Source organism: Hevea brasiliensis, chromosome 17 (assembly GCF_030052815.1).
Source record: "Hevea brasiliensis isolate MT/VB/25A 57/8 chromosome 17, ASM3005281v1, whole genome shotgun sequence".
NCBI classification, from domain to species: Eukaryota; Viridiplantae; Streptophyta; class Magnoliopsida; order Malpighiales; family Euphorbiaceae; genus Hevea; species Hevea brasiliensis.
Window position 1 is genome coordinate 2317434 of NC_079509.1, and position 19383 is coordinate 2336816.

At 35.4% G+C, this 19383-nt stretch overlaps 3 protein-coding genes across 11 annotated transcripts; 1 reads left to right on the forward strand and 2 right to left on the reverse strand.

Annotated features, from left to right (window-relative positions):
* Positions 1-99: 99 nt before the first annotated feature.
* LOC110661249 (uncharacterized) lies at positions 100-4436 on the reverse strand. Its single transcript, XM_021819838.2, has 8 exons — positions 3993-4436; positions 3525-3634; positions 3231-3287; positions 2778-3077; positions 2081-2328; positions 1392-1698; positions 1034-1307; positions 100-526 (listed from the first exon to the last, which is right to left on the reverse strand). The coding sequence occupies exons 1-8, from the start codon at positions 4389-4391 to the stop codon at positions 272-274; spliced, it is 1950 nt and encodes a 649-aa protein (XP_021675530.1). The 5' UTR covers positions 4392-4436; the 3' UTR covers positions 100-271.
* Positions 4437-12052: 7616 nt separating this feature from the next.
* On the forward strand, positions 12053-16881 carry LOC110661246 (protein EMSY-LIKE 3). Of its 9 annotated transcripts, none has more exons than XM_058138896.1 (11): positions 12053-12617; positions 12931-13087; positions 13536-13741; positions 13838-13947; positions 14056-14290; positions 14418-14603; positions 14690-14758; positions 15557-15802; positions 15875-15943; positions 16001-16079; positions 16507-16881. In XM_058138896.1, exons 2-11 carry the CDS (start codon positions 13060-13062, stop codon positions 16677-16679), a joined length of 1401 nt encoding a protein of 466 aa, XP_057994879.1. In that variant the 5' UTR covers positions 12053-12617; positions 12931-13059; the 3' UTR covers positions 16680-16881. The 9 variants fall into 9 exon arrangements, with proteins under 9 accessions (XP_057994879.1, XP_021675521.2, XP_057994880.1 ...); XM_021819829.2 differs by having other exon boundaries at positions 12054-12617; positions 14409-14603; XM_021819830.2 differs by having other exon boundaries at positions 12055-12617; positions 14409-14603; positions 16510-16881.
* A 55-nt stretch (positions 16882-16936) lies between these two features.
* LOC110661248 (uncharacterized) lies at positions 16937-19044 on the reverse strand. The gene is made up of 2 exons (XM_021819835.2): positions 18518-19044; positions 16937-17428 (listed from the first exon to the last, which is right to left on the reverse strand). The coding sequence occupies exons 1-2, from the start codon at positions 18864-18866 to the stop codon at positions 17106-17108; spliced, it is 672 nt and encodes a 223-aa protein (XP_021675527.1). The 5' UTR covers positions 18867-19044; the 3' UTR covers positions 16937-17105.
* Between the last annotated feature and the right edge of the window lie 339 nt (positions 19045-19383).

The following is a 19383-nucleotide window of genomic DNA, read 5'->3' on the forward strand; positions in this document are numbered from 1 at the left end:
TAATCCGATCCTAATTCCCTTGAATCAGCGAATCAAAACAGCCAGTTCCAGGCAGCCTCGAGCTGAACCAGCAGCCACTGCCATTTATATGCGAACAAATAAGAAAATAGTAAATATTTTTTTTCCAACCATAAACTGTTCTAACAACATATAGAAACAAAGGTATACGTATTCTACATTTTATTTTTCGGACTCCCAAAGGAAAATTAAATTCAACTATTATATACAAGCTAAAAATATATTTTTGCAATTTTTAACGCAAGCAAGCAACTCATGAAGAACAAGAAAGCATGCAGACTCCTGGCCGATAAGCCCAAGCTGGTGGAAGGCGGGCATATTTTTCCATCCCCAGTTGCTCATCATATGGCCTCTCTATTAGTTTAAGCAACCTCCTCACTTCTCCAAAATCACCTAGTTCAGCTGAATCAATGGCTGTCTGACATAAATAGTTCCGAAGAACATATTTAGGATTTACAGAATCCATTTGAACTTTCCTCTGCTCGTCTGATATACCACTAGCAGCCAGCTGCAAAAGCAGAACGGATTATATAAGAGATTTTGAATTAAAACGATGCAAAACGAGAAACTCCTCCTTAAATTGTCTAAATAGGGGAAAATTGGGGGGAGATATTAAGGACTTTGGTCTTAATAGTGCCTAAATCTCAATATTAAGTTCAAACGTTGAACTAATATGGCAATGATGCCAGTGTCACATTAGGATAGTTTGATAGACATGCCTAGGGATGCATATTGCTGGCTTGGGAAAAATTGTACCTATTGATTACAGAAACTTCTGGTAAAGGGTGAACTAGACTTTTTCACAAAACCTTATATTATGTATGTGGCCAATAACTACTTGTTCACTACTTGTCAAACAATGATCACATGATAAATTGCATATCAGTCATTACAAGCTATCCTTCAGAGGAAAGCATCTTTTCCTCTAGTATATATCATTTGCAAGGTCAAAATGCAAGATAGATGATAGATCAAGTAATGCATATCTAAGATACACAGATATTGCATATAGTACCTCCTGCACATAGGACTGCACCCAGTTGATCCATGCCTCTTTGCGCTCCTTGCCAATATCTAGCAGAACAGCCTTCAGAGGAACTAACAACTCATCTTCAGGGATGTTTGGATCTGCTTTGATATTGGAAAGTAACCGGAAGAAATTTGTGTAATCAACTTTATCTACAGCCATATTATTGAGAAGTTTACTGATCAACTGCTTATTGTACTTTGGTAGACCAAGTTTTCTAGTCATTATAGCTTGATACTCATCCATGAATTTGGTTCCATATCTGTAAAAAATAAATAGAACTTTAATTAATTGAATATTAGGAATTTACTAGTAAATTTCTACAAATAAAAAAATTTACAAATACCTTTCCATTGCATAATTTGCCTCCTTTTCATCAATCAACTGGGCAGCTGATAGAGAAGTTGTGAATTGTGCAATATTCCACAAGCCAATGTCAGGCTGATTTGCAAAACAGTATCTTCTACCAGGAAGATCTGTGGTATTTGGAGTGTAACTTGGATCAAAAGCATCCAAAAATCCAAAGGGACCATAATCAATGGTGAGACCCAATATGCTCATGTTGTCAGTGTTCAGCACACCATGAGTAAAACCAACCCCTTGCCAGCTTGCAACCAGAGAAGCAGTACGCTCAGCAACCTCCACCATCCAAGCTGAAATATTCCATGATATAAAACAGGAAAAGCACGTGATAATCAATACTTCCCACACTACTTTTGGAAATATGCATATTGAAGAGATGGATCAGGAAAAAAATAATAGTCACTAACTTAAGGCTGATAAGTGAAAAATATAACATATCCCAGGTGAAGGTCATGCCTGTAGGTGGCAAAACACGTACAAGGACAGTAAATGAGAGTGTGAACCCCATAAAGCACCATCGTTCAGTCAATAGAAGGACAATCATTTAATGAAATCCAGGAACAAGATCTGACGCAAACTGTCTAACCAGCTCTCACCCCAGTGCACAGTTATGATCTAGTGGTGCATTGCTAAGATATAATCTTGCTATCTTTTTCTGAAGGTGAAATTTACCTGCATACTTGTTTGAGGTTAGATCCACAACTGAATGATCTTCATTGCCTGTACTAAACGATAAGCTCTCACTTTTGCTCATGTTCTCAATGTGAGGAAAATGATGTCTAATTGCGTAATCTGCTAAAGCACGTACAATGTCCAAGTCTTCTTTTCCTCTAGAAGCATGTATTTGGTAGGAACCAAAACGAAGAAAGGATTGAGCAACTCTGCAAACAATTGCACCAGGTTCTTCCTTTGGATTGCCACTGAATAAGAGAACGTAAAAGCCTTTAGTCAGCATTAACTGCAAAGCATCTTAAATTTGCCATCTAAAATCATATCAAATGATTATTTTCATAAAAAGAATATTCATGAGCCCATAGTGTAGTGTTCTAGTCTCCATTTCTACCTATTATAGTAGACCCCCAAGGTCAATTTCAAAACATATGTAAAAGGACTGTTTGCAAAGAAAACAATAATACTTATATATATGTCCCATGAAGCTCAAAACTAGAATATCTTACAGTTCTTGGGTCAAAGGAGTAAATCTATTTTGAAATCTTCTGAAACCTCAGATCTCCAATGCATAAAAAATAAATATTTTTTCCAATATCAAACGTCGCCAAACAGAGCATCAAATGGTAGCACAAAGAAAACAGGTGTATTGTGAAGTGCAAAAAAAATATTTATCATAATTGGGATACTGCTAACATACTCGTAAAACATGTCTCGGGTAACATATTTCCCTGTTGTCACAAGACAAAGAGCACGAGTTGTTGGGATGCCCAGATGGTGCATTGCTTCACTGCAAAGAAATTCTCGAATGCTACTACGCAGCACTGCAAGGCCATCTGCAAACCGGCTGTATGGAGTCTTCCCAGCACCCTTAAGCTGCAGCTCCCACCTTTCAGACTTCGAATTTATAATCTCCCCTAGTGTTATAGCCCGCCCATCACCCAGCTGACCAGCCCACATACCAAATTGATGTCCTCCATAGCACTGAGCGTAAGGCAACCTGAAGAGAGAAGACAATAGAGGATGAAAGGAGGAACTATGAGAAAGATAAAATAACCAGAACAGAAACAAACGGACACATAAAAGCTTAGTTATTTGGCTGTTATTCTAGTCAGAAATAACGCAAATTAAACTAAGAAGTCACAAGACTTACGCTCCAACCAAAGGAGATGCACCAGAAAATAAAAGGGGGAAAGCTGGTCTTTCAAACCTGCAATCCCAGCACAAAAGTTGGCTGTTAGTTGCATTGATACAATGCGACATGTACATGAAATACAAAACCAGCAAACAATAAAAAATAACAATAAATAAAATTGTGAAAATGTGAAATTTATAAAGGGTTAGGCCATCTTCCCAATCGAATTCTCCATTGGACCTAGATCTATAAAATTAAAAACTAGCAAATGCACTTGAACTTCCAGTAAGCAGAAACACAGGGGGAACTCACTCTTTAGGATCCAAATCAAGCAATTCAGCAACTGACTCTGACCAGGCAACAAGATGAGGATTCTCTACTTCAGCTGATGGGGAAACTTTTGTGTAACAAGCATGCAACACCTGGAAAAGTAAAGCATGGAAGTTTGATTCACTATTGCACGCCACTTAAAAAAAATAATTGGAAGAGGAGCAAATTTTAAAGAATCGTCATGCAAACCCTAAAAGCAAAAAAAATGATATTGTTTCGTGACACAGATTAAATTCAGTAAGTGCGGATTGAAATTGCAATTTTAAACATTTCAAGATCCAATCTATAAATCGCAGTAGTAGTATAAGAAACGATCAAAAGAAAAACATAAATAAAAAATTATTGTGCACTTATCCTACGTATCCAAATAACAAAAATTGGAATCGAAAACGAAAAGAAAAAAAAATTGAGAAAGACGAAAATAAAAAAAATTAAGCAAAAGACCAATACCTGACGTGGAATGGTATCGGTTCTCGAATCACCAGGCAATTCTCTAACGAATGAATGGTCCCAATTCAGATCTTCGAGCGTCAATTTAACCTTCCTAGTATCGCTTTTATCATCAAGACCACCATCGGCGCCTAAACTCTGATTTTTGAAATCATCCACAAGGGAGTCGACTGAAACGTTGGCTTCTGGCGAGGAAGAGTCCATGGAAACGCTGCTGCTAGAAGGGGTAGTGGTGATGTGGCATGCGAGGGAGGATTGTTGGGGGAGAGGATAGAATTGAGAATAGAGGAAAGAGGAAGGGTGGAAACGGAATTTGGAAGCGCGGGGAGAGGAAAGAAGAAGAGGACGAAGTGTGTGAGAGAGTGAAGACTTCGGAGAGAAATGAGAAAGGAGAAGCATGGTTTGGCTTTTGAGGTTTTTGACTGGTAATATAAGAACAAGGGCTCAATGCCATGGGTTTTCTTCAAAAAGTACGTTTTAGAGATGCGAAAATGGCCCGCCCAAAACGTTGACGGTTTGAGGTATACGGTCACAATTACGTGGCCAGCTAATAGCTAAACAATAGTGAAATGGATTTTTATATTTCTTTCTTCATTTATCGGTGGCCGACTGGAGTAAAAAATAAATAATTATTGTCTTTTTTTAATTTATTATTTCTTCGGTTTTATTGTAATAATAATTTTAAAAAATTTATTTCACTTTATTTATCATTTTAAAAAATTAAAAAAATAATTATTATTTTTTAATTTTATTCTTATTTATTATTATTTTCAATAAATTTATCTCTTTTTAATATTTTTTATATTTTAATAATATTATAAAGATACTTTAATTTATTATTAATATTTTTTTATAAAAATGATAATATTTAATTATTTTTTTAATTCTTGCAAATTATTAAAATAGACTGATGGAGTATTAATTGAAAACTACTTTTAAAATTTATTTAAATCTGATTAAAACTTCATAATAAAGCTTATAAAAAAACCATGTAATAAAAAAAATAAATTTAATATTGTTAAATAAAATTTATTAATGGAGATATGCACAAAAAGAACGTGGAGTAGGTCTTCACGTGGGATTCTCTCCTTTAAATATTTCCAATACAGTGAAATCCCAAAGATAGTAATGAATATTAGGGTGATATTTTGCTAGGAATGGCTTGCAGGAAAGTGATACATTTGCCGACAATCAAAAAATTTGAATTTTATTTAATAGCAATTCATGTAATTCCAACTCTTCATGGTAGATTAGGTTTATTTGTAACTCTCAGGCTTTTTTTGGTTGGACACTAAATTTCTCCACTATTAACATTTTGTTGTTTAGATTTGCATAACCATTTTTGTATTCTGTAGGTGCGATTCTTAATTTCTCCCCTATTTACAATATGTCTCTTTAAAATTTACTTTCTCATAATATTGAAGGTTCAAGTTTAATTAATAGAAGCGGAACAAACAATGTTTTTCATGTTTATCAACTTTGTACCACATTACTTATAAGCTTCAAGATCATATTGTGACATATCTCAGTTAGATATTTCTTTAGATGCTTTGTATATCTTCTTAGATGCAAAGCCTACTACAAATCATACACGATAACTGTCAAGAAATTATTTAGTAAAACTTATTCGTATAAAATGACTTATTAATTATGAAAAATTTCACAATAATTCTCATTTAGTCCAATCATCTTAACTAACTTTTTTATTGGTAGACTGATGGAACTGTGAAGATAATTTTTAAAAATCCTAAATATTTTTCAAGTTCTCTAGAGACTCCAAATATCTTCCATTCTTGCATGACTTCTTCTGTCTTGGAGGAACGTGATAAAATTCTTGTTGTAGCATTTTATTTTAACGAAACTCCCCTTTATACAATAAAGATAAATGAGCATTTCATCTAAAATGTCTCTCATTTTAGTATGTGTGATGAATGGTGTGGATGTAAAAATGAACATAATGATGATATTTTTACTCAAGGGGAGGGAAAATAAAGAAAAAAAACATTTCATGAAAAAATTGTGCTCATAAAAAGGATTCTTCTCTACATTTACGTCTTGGATTGGTATTCACAAAAAGACCATAAAGAAAAAAAAAATTGCTATGCTACCTAGTTCCACCACTAGCTAGTTTTAATTTGTGAATGAAGAGATTTTTAATCATATTGCATAAGTATTGTTTAAGCATATTTTAGTTTTGAATTTGATGTAATCAAATAGTTAAAAAAAATAAATAAATGATTGAATCGGATTGGACCATTTGCATACAAACCTGAATCATGAGAAGAATAATGGCTATTTTTGGAAAAAAGGAGATGAGTTTTAATTTATTGAGAAGTTGACGCTAGTGATCAAAACGGTAAGTAGAAGGGAAATTAAAACGGTGCGTAAAATACTCATTTGGGACAAGGTAATTAATTATGAAATGCTGTGCATTAATGACAAATCTTCTTATTCTTCTACCTGGGGCGAAGGAGTGTAATGGCGGGAAATTAGTTACACCAGCTGTAAACAGTTACCAATTTTAGAGAATTAGATTCTAAAATTTTCATTAGAAATTGTATATAAAAAGGTGTAGATCTTACTGATTTTTTTTCAATGAGAAATGAATAGAGAATTTTCTCTCTAAATTGTGTAACGGTTACTAGTTTCATTTTCTTTGAGTGTTTTTAATTTTTGTTCATGGTATCAAAGCCTGTGATCGCTTCCCTTGTGATTTACTCTAAGTTTTTCTTTTCTTTGTTAATTTGAATCAAGTTCATTGTTGAGTGTTGCGATGGTTAGAGAGAAGGACAAAAGTGTTGCTTCAAGCTCCAAGAATCATCTAATCTTGCATAATTCTGATACACCAGGCACGGTTCTTGTAAGCGTTCCTTTGACTGGCGGGAACTACTTAACCTAGAGCAGATCTATGCTAATTACATTGAGAGCCAAGGATAAATTATGTTTTGTCACTGGCATATGTGAAAAACCAGGAGAAGATTCTCTAGATCTGGAGCAGTGGATGAAAGTAGATTGTATGGTTATGTCCTGGATCTTGAACTCCATTTCAAAAGAAATTGTGGAGGCTTTTCTCTATACTACTACAGCAAATGAGTTATGAAATGAGTTGGCCTAGAGATTTGGAGGTAGCAATGGACCACAACTTTATTAGCTCAAAAGAGAGATCAGTGTTTTTCAGCAAGGTAACATGTCTACTATGGCTTATTTTACAAAGTTGAAAAAAACTATGGGATGAGCTAGCATGTTTAAGGCCTCTACCTATCTGCACTTGTGGTCCTTCAAAGGAATTAGTTGATATCAGTGATGATGATAAGGTAATTGAGTTTTTTATGGGACTTAATCAAACCTATGATTATGTGAGAAATCAAGTTCTCTAAATGGATCCATTTCCTTCCATAAATAAGGCTTACTCCCCAGTGCAGAGGGTGGAGAAGCAAAAGGAAATAAGTGCTATTGCCACAGATATACTTGAAATTTTAGTAGCCATGATGGTTAAGTGATAGAATTTTAGGAAAGAAGATTCACATGCTAGATTTAAACCACAGTACTAGAAGAAGGAAGGCAAGAATGCAAGCCATACAAAGGAATCTTTCTTTAAGGTCATAGGTTATACAGATTGGTATAAACAAAAGAAAGAGAAACTTGCTGCTAACATGGCCATTCAACCTCTTGAGGATTCAACTGTTACAGAAGGCATAATTACTCCAACAACTAAATATGACTAGAATGCAAATCTTATAAATATAATTTAGCAAGAGGTAATGAGGATTCTCAAAGGCAAATCTGTTCAAGAGGCAGGCTGTGTTGAATTTTCTGGATTTGCCTATAAATCGTCCACTATTCAATCAATTATTCTTAAGAAATTCACTACCAATGAATGGTTCATTGATAGCAGTGCTAGTGCCCATATGTGTTCTAACCTAGACCTTATGACCATTTTAGCTAAACTTTCACCACCTAGTTCAATTTATTTACCTGATGGCACAGTGCAACTTATTACTTGTGTAGAAATTGTGATTTTGCATTCAAACCTCACATGAGGCATGTTCTTTATATTCCTGGTTTCAAACATAAGCTTTTATCAGTATACCAACTTTCTGCAGATTCACATATTTCAATTACATTTTTTAATGACCATTGTCATTTACAAGACTTATGGACTAAGGAGATTGTTATTGTGGGCAAGTTGGACAGAGGATTATACAAGTTGCATTTTAGTTCCTTTTTCTGTTACAAAATCAAATTCTACTTTGTATCCAGCTACTAGCATACTATCCAAATCATGTAATAAGGCTCGCCCTTTGTATACAAATAAAGTTGATTCTTCACTGTAACACTCAAGATTTGGCCATGCATCTCATTCTAAACTTTCTCATATTCCTGTTATTCATTGCAAAATTAGTAACCATGTATGTGAAATCTATCCATGGGCTAAACAACATAGATTACCTTTCCCCAAGAGTCACATAATCAATCCGTGTAATTTTCATCTACTGCATCTAGACCTATGGGGACCCTATCCTCCTAAAACACTTACTGGTGCATCCTATTTCTTGACTATAGTTAATGACCATAGCACAACCACCTGGACCTATTTGTTACAAAACAAATATCAAGTTTGTCACACCATTTCAATGTTTCTCAAAATGGTTGCTAATCATTTCTAAATTACTGTCAACTTTGTAAGAATAGATAATGAGTCAGAATTCCTCAATTTTAAGCGCATCAATCTTTTTGAAACACAAGAATTCCTCAATTCTGAGTGCATCAATCTTTTTGAAACACAAGGCATCATTCACCAAAGGATAACCACTTACACTCCTCAACAAAATGGGATAGCAAAGAGAAAACATAAACATCTGCTACCAAATGCTAGAGCCTTAATGATTCAATCTGGTTTACCTAAAATTTTCTTGGGGGAATCCATTCTACATGCTACTTACCTTGTCAATAAAATTTCTAGTTCAGTTCTTCAATGGAAAACACCTTGTGAGATACTTTACAACAATTGTCCTGATTATAGTAGCCTTAGAAATTTTAGTTGTCTTTTTTTTGCAACCACTGTTACACCATAAAAAAAAAAAAAAAGTTTGCCCCTAAAGCTGTCAAGTGTATGCACTTGGGACATGCTATTGGGCATAAAGCTTACAAGTTGTATGATCTTCACTCACATTCTATGTGCATATCTAGAGATGTGGTGTTTTATGAAATGATTTTCCCTTTCACTCAACAAACTAATTCTTTTGTTCCAGTCACTTACCCATTTCCTATTTCTGATGATAATATTTTTGAGTCATATGTTCCTATTCCTTCATCTTCCTTTTCACTTTCTAATCGGCCTTCTACTTCACTTAATCCTAATCTTCCCATTCAAACATATTCCTTGCCAATTCGAAAAAGCACCAGAATCACTCACAAGCCTTCTTGGCTTAATGATTTTATAGCTAATGTACAGTTGTTTGATCATCTTCCAGTCCCACAAAATGATTCTCCTAGTTTAGAATTTTCTTCAGGCAACCTTCCCACCCAATTTATTTTTTCTAAACCTCTTTTTAACAAGACACATTTCGACTTTATTGCTAATGTATCAATGCTTCATGAACCTATTTCTTATGAATAAGCTAAAACTGATCCTAAGTGGGTCGTAGCAATGCAATGAGAGTTAGATGCATTGAAACATAATCAAACATGGGATTTAGTTCCCTTTTCAGTTCATAAAAGCCCATCGCCTCCAAATGGGTATACAAAATAAAATGCAAGCAAGATGGTACTATTGACCGTTATAAGGCTCGGCTGGTGGCTAAGGGTTTTAATCAACTATAAGGGGTGGATTACATGGATAGTTTTTCTCCAGTAGCCAAATTGGTCACCGTGAGATTATTTCTTGTTGTTGCTTCTGCCAAATAATGGCCTATCCATCAATTGGATGTTAATAATGTGTACCTCCATGGCTCTATAGATGAAGAGCTCTACATGCTCCCACTTTAGGGATATATTAAAGCGCAATCTAATCAAGTGTGTAAGTTAAGGAAGTCTTTATATGGCCTAAAACAAGCTGGACGATAGTGGAAAAAAGTGTTTACCTCAAAATTGACTTAGTTTGGCTTTGTTCAATCTGGCCATGATCATTGCCTGTTCACTAAAGGGAATGCTTCCACCTTCCAAGCACTCACATTATATATTAACGATGTTCTTGTTACTGATGCCAGTGAATCTAATATCATTTCTACTAAAGAATTCTTGGATTAGCAATTTACAATCAAGAATTCAGGTACGCCAAATTTTTCTTGAGTCTAGAAATAGCTCATTCTTCTTTTGGCATATTCCTCAGTCAAAAGAAATACATTCTTGATATTATTTTAGATGCTGGTCTTCAGAATGCAAAGGTTGCTTAGGTCCCACTTCCTCGTGGACTCAAGCTCACTGCGTCCTTTGGCTCTTAACTTTCAGATCCTGCCCAATACAGGAGACTTATTGTACATCTTCTCTATTTGAATCTGACTCTGCCATCTATCACATTTTCTGTCCAACAATTGAGCCAATACATGCATGCTCCACGCCAATCACACTGGGACGCCCCTTACATGTACTTTGCTATTTGAAAGGTTACCTGAATAAAGGATTATTCTTCCCTAGTTTGAATTCTCTTAATCTTGCTGCTTAATGTAACACTGATTGAGGCTCATGCACTGATTCTCAAAAGTTCATTATCGGGTTTTGTATCTTTCTAGGCAGCTCTTATATTTCATGGAAGTCTAAGAAATAAACCACCGTGAGTCATTCATCAGCCAAGGCTGAATACCGCAGTATGGCATCAACGGTATGTGAACTCCAGTGGTCGACTTTCCTTCTTCGTGATTTTCACATTCCCTTACCTACACCTATTCCACTCCATTGTCACAACAAAGCCGCTTTACACATTGCGACCAATCCCATCTTCTATGAGTGCACTAAACACTTAGACATTGATTGCCACATTATCCGAGATCAAGCAATAAAAGGTTTTGTCAAGCTCACGCATCTTTCTTCCAAATTGCAGATTGCTGATCTTTTCACCAAATGCCTGGGCTATCCTCTGTTCCCATTTTTTGTTTCCAAGCTAGGTATGGTCTCTGCTTCCCATTCTCCAGCTTGAGAGAGAGAGAGAGAGAGAGCGAGAGGGGGGGGGGTGGAGATGAGAAGAATAACGATTATTTTCAAAATAGAAGAGATGAGTTTTATTTTATTGAGAATTGACGCTGGCTATCAAACCAGTGAGTAGAAGGAAAATTAAAGCAGTGCGTAAAAGACTCATTTGGGACAAGACAATTAATTTTGAAATATTGTTCATCAATGACAAGTCTTCTTTCTTCTTCTACTTGAGAACCAAGGAGTGCAATGCAGGAAATTAATTATACCAGCTGTAAATAGTTATCAATTTTTGAAAATTAGATTCTAGAATTTCATTAGAAATTTTATATAAAAAGGTGTAAATCTAACTGATTTTTTTTTTAATGAGAAATGAATGGAGAATTTTCCCTCCAGATTATGTGATGGTTATCAGTTTCATTTTCTTTGAGTGTTCTTAATTTTTGGTCAAATCATCACCACTTTTCCATTTTGACTTTCAAGCTTCTTCCAATAAGCCTTTATCTGAACCCATTTTTCAGGGGTGCAGAGTCCTTAAATAATTAGGGACCACCTCTCTAATTTTTCATGTTTTTTGTGCTTTCATATTCAAGTGTGTGTTCTTTCTTTTTCTAAAAAAATCAATAAATTCAAAATTATTAAAAATAAAATCAATTGTAATAGTTATGCTCTGAAATTGCATTATTAATCACAAAAAAATAAACTATTAAAAAGCATTATTAAAAAAAAAACTTATGATTATTTTGTTTTTATAAAACAAATCTTATTTTATAAATAATTTTCGATGAATTAATAATTCATTTAATAATAAAAATATTTTTTTTAACGTGTTTTACTTCGACGCACGTTTTCCTCTCAAACAGCCTCTAAACGACACCGTTTCCCATTGGCCCCGCGGAACTCAAAATCAACTATTAACTAACAAAAATAAAGCGCCACAATAAACATTTCAAGTCCGCGTTCATCATTGAACCCGCACTCCTCTTTCTCCTTGCTCAATCAAATCTCTATTTCTGAATTCACACTCAAATTTCTCTTTTAATCCTCAAATTTCTGCCAAAATTACTTCCTAGATCTGCCGAAACGACAACTACTCTTCTAAATTCGAAGTACTCATCGTACCTCCTCAAAATCGGCGTGGAGGGCTCAAATATTCCAATTTTGAAGCACCGTATTGTTCCTTTTTTGGAGCTTTGAAGATTGAATTTTCGCTTGGGTAGCAAAGAATTGGCTGTGAATTCATCGGGATTTGAATGCTGCGGAGTGCTTAAAGTTCGAGTCTATCTGATGGGTGTTTCTGATGCCTGAATTCGCTAATTTAGACCATGTGGTATTTTTTCATGCTTGAAATTCGAAGAATTTTACCCAACATTTTTAGTTGACTGCCGAGAGGTGCTAGCAGTTCGTTTTTTTAAGCAAGTGGTCAATTTCAAGGGTTACTGAGTATTTTAGGGTTTGGAGAAGCTTCGCTGGATTTTCAGGCCATGGATAGTAGCGGTGAGTTTATGATGAATTTTATTATGTGTTTTGAGTTTGGTAGTTTTCGGGCGATTTAGGAGGTTTATTTTGGGAACTAGGCTTTAAATTTGTTGGATTTATCTTTATTTTTGGCTTTAGTAGCGTTATGGTTGGTGTTTAAAGCTAGTAGTAATTCACAAGATTTGTGGAGCTGAGTTTGTGAACGTGCGTCTAGAAAATTTTATGGTTTTGTAGAGTTTCCAGAAGCTTAGTTTCTGGCACTAGGGCTAGTTTTATCATTGAAGTTCAAATGGGAAATTCATTATTGATAATTTGTTTTATTTCTTGTCAGGTGTTTGTTGCGTGGGTTTTTGAAGACTCCAACCCCCCCCCCCCTCTCTTTCTCTTCTTTTTCTCTCTCTTCCTTTTTATGTTTACCGAGTTCATTTCTAGTAGTTGCAAGAGTTTTTGAAGAGTTGCAATGGACTATGAGCTTTCTGATAGTAGTGGTGAGTTAATTAAGGTTTTGATTTTTGTAATTTAACTCATGTTTTTTAGGACCTCATTTGATGGATTATAGTTTACTGTTGATATGAGGTTTACTTCATGTTCCAAAGTAGAAGGAACTAGGTATAGGATGCTTAAGCTTCTAAACTGGATTATTTGTTCAGTATTGTAAATGATGTGCGAGATTCTGAAGTCATTGTCTAGTTTTTCTTGGTGATAATGAAAGCTTTTGGGGCTTCTATGTTGTAAAGAGTTGGTTTGAGAAAACTCTATGGATTACTTTTGGGGGTGGTATTTTGATGGTTTGTACATTAATATGTGAGATGGCAACGTTGTAGCATGTTTTTTATATATTTCTTCTTGCGAGCATTTGCAAGGTGGGGATTGTTATTTTCATTTATTATGCAGTAAAAGTTTAACATGCTGTGTTCTTAATCATTTTAATGGTAGGCACTGATGATGACCTTCCACCATCACATCGAAATAGATTCCAAAGTCGGGTACGACCTGCTGGGAATGGAAGATCTACGGCAGTTGGTTCTGCTTCATTAGCTAGGGTTCACAGTGATATGGAAACTCAAATACACAACATTGAGCAGGAAGCATACACTTCAGTCCTACGGGCATTTAAAGCACAATCTGATGCCATTACTTGGGTATTCGATAGCACGCTTCTCATATGTATTATATTTTACCTTGTATAGTTACATGTTAAAACAAATTTGAATGTGCTTTATATTTTTATTTTCCAGGAAAAGGAGAGTTTAATTACAGAACTCAGGAAAGAGTTAAGGGTATCAGATGAGGAGCACAGGGAGCTACTATGCAGGGTTAATGCTGATGACATCATCCGCAGAATAAGGTCTAATTATTTCGTGGCATGTTCTGTTGAGCAGCGTTTTTCCAAAATCTAATAACTTCTGGTCAGTTTTGTCCTTTAATGGGAAAGTGTATTATATTATGATGCTAGGGAATGGAGAAAGACAAATGGGCTTCAATCTAGCATGCCAAGCACAGCCCAGCCTGCTCCTGATCCCACACCTAGTCCTACTGTTTCAGCATCACGCAAGAAACAGAAAACATCACAGTCAGTTGCTTCATTGTCCGTGGGTGCACCTTCACCTGCATTACCATCTATGCAACCATCTTCATCAGCCCTAAGACGGGGTCTGCCGCCAGGGTCTAGAAGCAAGAAACCCAAATCAGTAAGTTGAATAATTTTGCAGTGTCAAGAAAATGATGATTTGATTTGTGCTTCCTGCTTCATTATTACCTTCAGTTTTTGGTTAATGCAACATATTTTCCACTGCATCTTCAATGAAGTCCATGCAGTATCCTTCTACAGGTTTGGGTGGAAGAGCACAAGCTGCAATTCGGAGTTCTTCAGGTGCATTTGCCACTAATGAACCTGCAGAAGCAACCAGTTATGATCCATTGATCGGAAGGAAAGTTTGGACTCGGTGGCCTGAAGATAACCAATACTATCAGGCTGTTATAACCGACTACAATCCAGTTGAGGTACATTTTATTTGATGGTTGATTATACAGCGTTCCAATGGTTGTTAGGCTTTTTTTGAGCATGATTATTTTCTTCATATTGACAGGGGAGGCATGCTTTGGTTTATGATATTAATACAGTGGATGAAACATGGGAATGGGTTAACCTGAAAGAGGTAAAATTTTTACCATTTTCCTGTGGACCAATAACTTTACATGGTTCATTTTACATCTACATGGAGTGAGTGTGCAAGAAAATTGATTTCTATTTATCTATGATTAACCTCTACTAGTTATAATTAACAGTGACGCCACATGTTATACAAAAGTTAGATTTAAATATCCATTGAAATTAAACTTACTGGTTCTCTCATCTTAAAATTTTGATATGCAATTTTTTTTTTCTTTTTTTTTGCCGGGGGGGGGGGGGTGGGGGGTTGGGGTTGGGTTGGTGTGCTGGGGTTCATTTATGAAAATTAGTGACGCATTAAAAATTTCTAGTTGAATCTTCAGCTTTGATATGATGCATATTTTGGGGATTTATCATTATGATATGTCAACGAAATTTTTAAGGGTTTTGATAAATAATAAAATACTGAATCATAGCATCTTCAGGATAAACTTTTCCATACAAGCGCTTTATTTTCTATACCCACTGACAAATTGTATTGAGACATCAAACATCATATGATTTATTATCCATCATTACCAGTATGATGTGACAGAGAATGCTGCATCTGACTTATCCTCTCTGTCTCTCACTTACACTAACGCATGCTCGCCCTCCCCACATGCAGTGCTAGGAGTTGGCAATTTCTAGGGGAACAATCAACAGTGCATATTCTTATGAGCCTCTGTCACTTATGCAATTAGCCATCTATTTTCTTTTGTGATTTACAATTCATCTCCTAAATGTTTCCTCATGGAAGAAGGCATTATACTTTCTATTGATATGCATATGTGTTAATTGGCAGATTTCTCCTGAAGATATAAGATGGGAGGGTGAGAATCCGGGAATTTTTCATAGAGGTGGCCGGCCTGGACCAGGCCGTGGGAATAAGAAATCTATGGCACGTGGTGGAGCACTTGCTGGTGCAGGAAGAGGTAGAGGGACTATGAAGGGGCAGTCTAGAAAAGATATCCCATTATCACAAAACGGAATTGGAAAAAAGGCTTTAGGGGATATTGAGATACTTCACACAGATACTCTAATCAAGGAGGTAAGATGGAAGCTGGAGCATTCCTTCAAACTGAATAGAACACTTTTTCTCAAATTTTATAATTCTGAACAGGTGGAAAAAGTTTTTGGTGCTAGCCATCCAGATCCAATGGAAATTGAGAAAGCAAAGAAAGTGCTTAAAGTAAGAACCCGAGTATCTTGTATTGGCCCATAGAACGTGTTACATTGCATTTTTAAGTTCTCTTTGATGCAGGAACATGAACAAGCGCTAGTTGATGCGATTGCAAAGCTTGAACATGCATCTGATGGTGAAAGTGGTAATAACTAATTGCACATAACCATGTTTATATTATAGTGTCCGATAAAGGCACTGCTTATCTATTGTATCATCTAATTGTAGCTTTTGGATCTTCGGATTTAACCTGAAATAGTTGTGTACAATTTTATCACTTTGCCAGTATTGTTTCAATTTAGTGCAAGAGAATGGGCTCAAGTGTTTACCTGGAGGTTCTCTAAAATTGTAGTTGCTTTTGTTTTAATCTTTGTCATAATTTTTCTCATGTTAAGCATCATTGAGATGGAATAGACAAATAATATAAATCTTGCCGCCATGTTGGGCTTGTTATATTGTAAATATTCCCATTATAATGGATTTTTTTCACTAGAAAGCGGCAATGGGTCAGTTTTATTGATTGTGAAATCAATACAATATGTTTTCTTCCTTTTTTTTTTTTGGGTAAAAAGCAGATGGAGGACATCCATTTTCCCATGGACAATCAATGGACCAAGATAGAGTTTGGAGAAAACGGCCATATGATGAGATGGGTGGTGAAGGTAGAGTATCAGATGGCAACAAAATGGCAAGAGGTGGTAGAGTTGGATCTGTTGAACATCAAGATGATGGCGATGAAATATAATCTCATTGCTCTTTGCTGATAATAACCCTTATTGTATCATAGGACTAATTTAATGACGAGCCAAGCAAATGTAGCCCCTGGCTTATAGTCTTTTGGTTAGGTAGAAGGTAGTTTGGTTCCGTTGTAATTTTGATTTCATTGAATGTTGAAAAATACTTATGTAAATTATGTTTACTGAGTGAATAACATTTGACTCTGTAAAGATCTCTTTAATATTCTCTCCTCCACTGCTATAATATTTGGTTTAAAGGCCGCACTTACTGGAATGGTTGCTGTATTTTCACTCATCCTGCAAATCAAGCAGAGATGAAAAATCAGCAAATGCAAACAATACACATTGATCACAGAAGGCAGTCTAACTCATCACAACTCAGAAGCTAGCTATAAAGATGCAATAAACGTCAACTCAGAGACTACATAAAAGTCCTATAAAGATGCAATCAACGTGAGGATAAGGTTCAACATCAGATTATCATAAGCAGGGCCTTCCATTTGGAAGTGTCCTGCTCCTTCAATTAGATGCGTTTCAATGCGTCCTGCAGCAGAGCTCAGCTTGTTCTTTAGCTGCTTAACACTGGTAAACCCATCCCGGGTTCCCATAACAAAGAGTTTTGGTTTTGGAGACTGTAAGATGGCCTTGTGATGTCGCCCAAAAAGGATTGAGGCTATCATGCCAAAAGGATATCCCAGACTTACATATCCAACCACTTCCTTAATCTCATCTACTGCCGATCCTGCAATTGGTGCACCTGTACAAGAAGGTATAAGATTACATTATCCAAAATTAGTGAGCTTTCCCAGAGTACATGAGAGAAGCCCCTTTTTCTATGAGGAAAATTCCCACAATTGAAATAATGAGGAACTGGAGGAAAAAATTACATATTTGGAAAGGCATAGAATTTGGAACTACACTGCAAATAAAATAGCTTTCTTCCTTTTGTGGTTTTGTTAATCCATGAAAAAGCCATCAAACGCTTTAAAACCTTCTTTCCACCCAACATTTTGGTCAGATGTGTTGTGTACACTACCAAACAACTTTTGTTACACTACGAGCTTTCCCTTTTCAAGGGGACAAGACTAGAAAATTTCAATGTTCAATGGATTTTAAATAAAAAGCAAGGCAGGATAGGATAGAGCCTATTCTGGAAAAGAAGTTTACCCTAATATGTAAATGATATTTTAAAAGAGCAATTTTGCCAGAAAAACAATATGGTATTCAAGAAATTCCATGTCCAAGTATTAAACAGTTTTTTTCACTAAAATTGTCCACCGTCATAACTGAACCTATCAACTACAATCCAGTCAAGAATATCAATATCAAAACAGACAAAATCCATAAAGCACAATAAAACATTAAAAAAAAAAAAGGGAATCAGTGTCAAGCATCTCAAATCATCAAATCCAAATGGCTGGATGAAAGAAACAAATGACATGCCGGACTAATCTAAAATGCATAAACTAACAAAAAAAAGAAAATCCAATTCTATGAAAATTTAAAAAAAAAATTATTCAATAACTGCGCAATTATATGCAAATTGATTTGAAACATCAAATTCCTACCCACAATATCCAATCAGCCCTTGACATCAAAAGTATGATATTATCTTAGCCCAGATGTGTTAAGCAGCAGTAAAGTGTATCCCCTTTGGAGATGTAAATAAAATGAGGAACATAAGAAGAACCTGATAGCCGTAACAGATTCACAAACGAATACCCATTTCATAGATTTAATCAATTACCCATTGAAACCAATCAAACAAGCATTTGTAATCATTATCCACAGACACATCATCCATTAATCAAATGAACATAATTGCAAAATCATGAAAAACACATACCTGCAGAGGAACCCACCAACAAAATCTTGTCAGTTGATAAATTTTCGCAAACCCATTTGCAGACAGCAATTACATCCTTGATTTCAGAAAACCCAGTGAGAGAAGGCCTCCCTGTGGAACTCCCAGCACCTCTCATGTCAAAAGTGACAGCCCTGTAACCTTTCTGTGCCAACCCAATTGCCATTCCTTTTAAAAGAGCTTGACAACCACCCAAGACTGAATACTGATGGACAAGAACAATCACCAATTTGTCTTTGATCTCATCTTCTATGGGCTTGAAGAGCCTTGTCAGGAGCTTCACTCCATCATTGGTTTCTACTGTAGTGGACTCAATTGAATAGCTTGACATCCTTCCAAGTACAATAGAAAGCTCAGAAATGGCAATTGGATGGATGATGAGAGAGATTGGTTGCCTGGTTCTGGTTCAAGTTGTTTGTTAGGCAAATTTTGGTGAACCAAGTGGCAAAACTGGTGGGTTCTTTCTTGCCTATGCCCTTTGGACATGGCTGAGATTCCAGGGTTTTTTTAATATATAGTTAATCGATCTTATCTCTCTCTTTTCTTTACTTTTTTTTTTTTTAATTTTTTTTCTTTCTGAAAAATGCAAATTTCACTGCAGATTTATCATCTTCGGTGAAATGAAATTGACCGATTTATTTTCTCACGAAATTCATCTCAGAATTTTAATTTACATCAAGAGATAAATTTATAAAATTTAACTAATCAAAATTTATAAAATTTACATCACCACTCATATATGATAAACAAATAAAAAAATTAAAAAATATAAAAGTATTATCATTATATCAATAAATAAATAATCATGAGTATATTCAAATTTAATTCAATAAATATATTTAAAATTT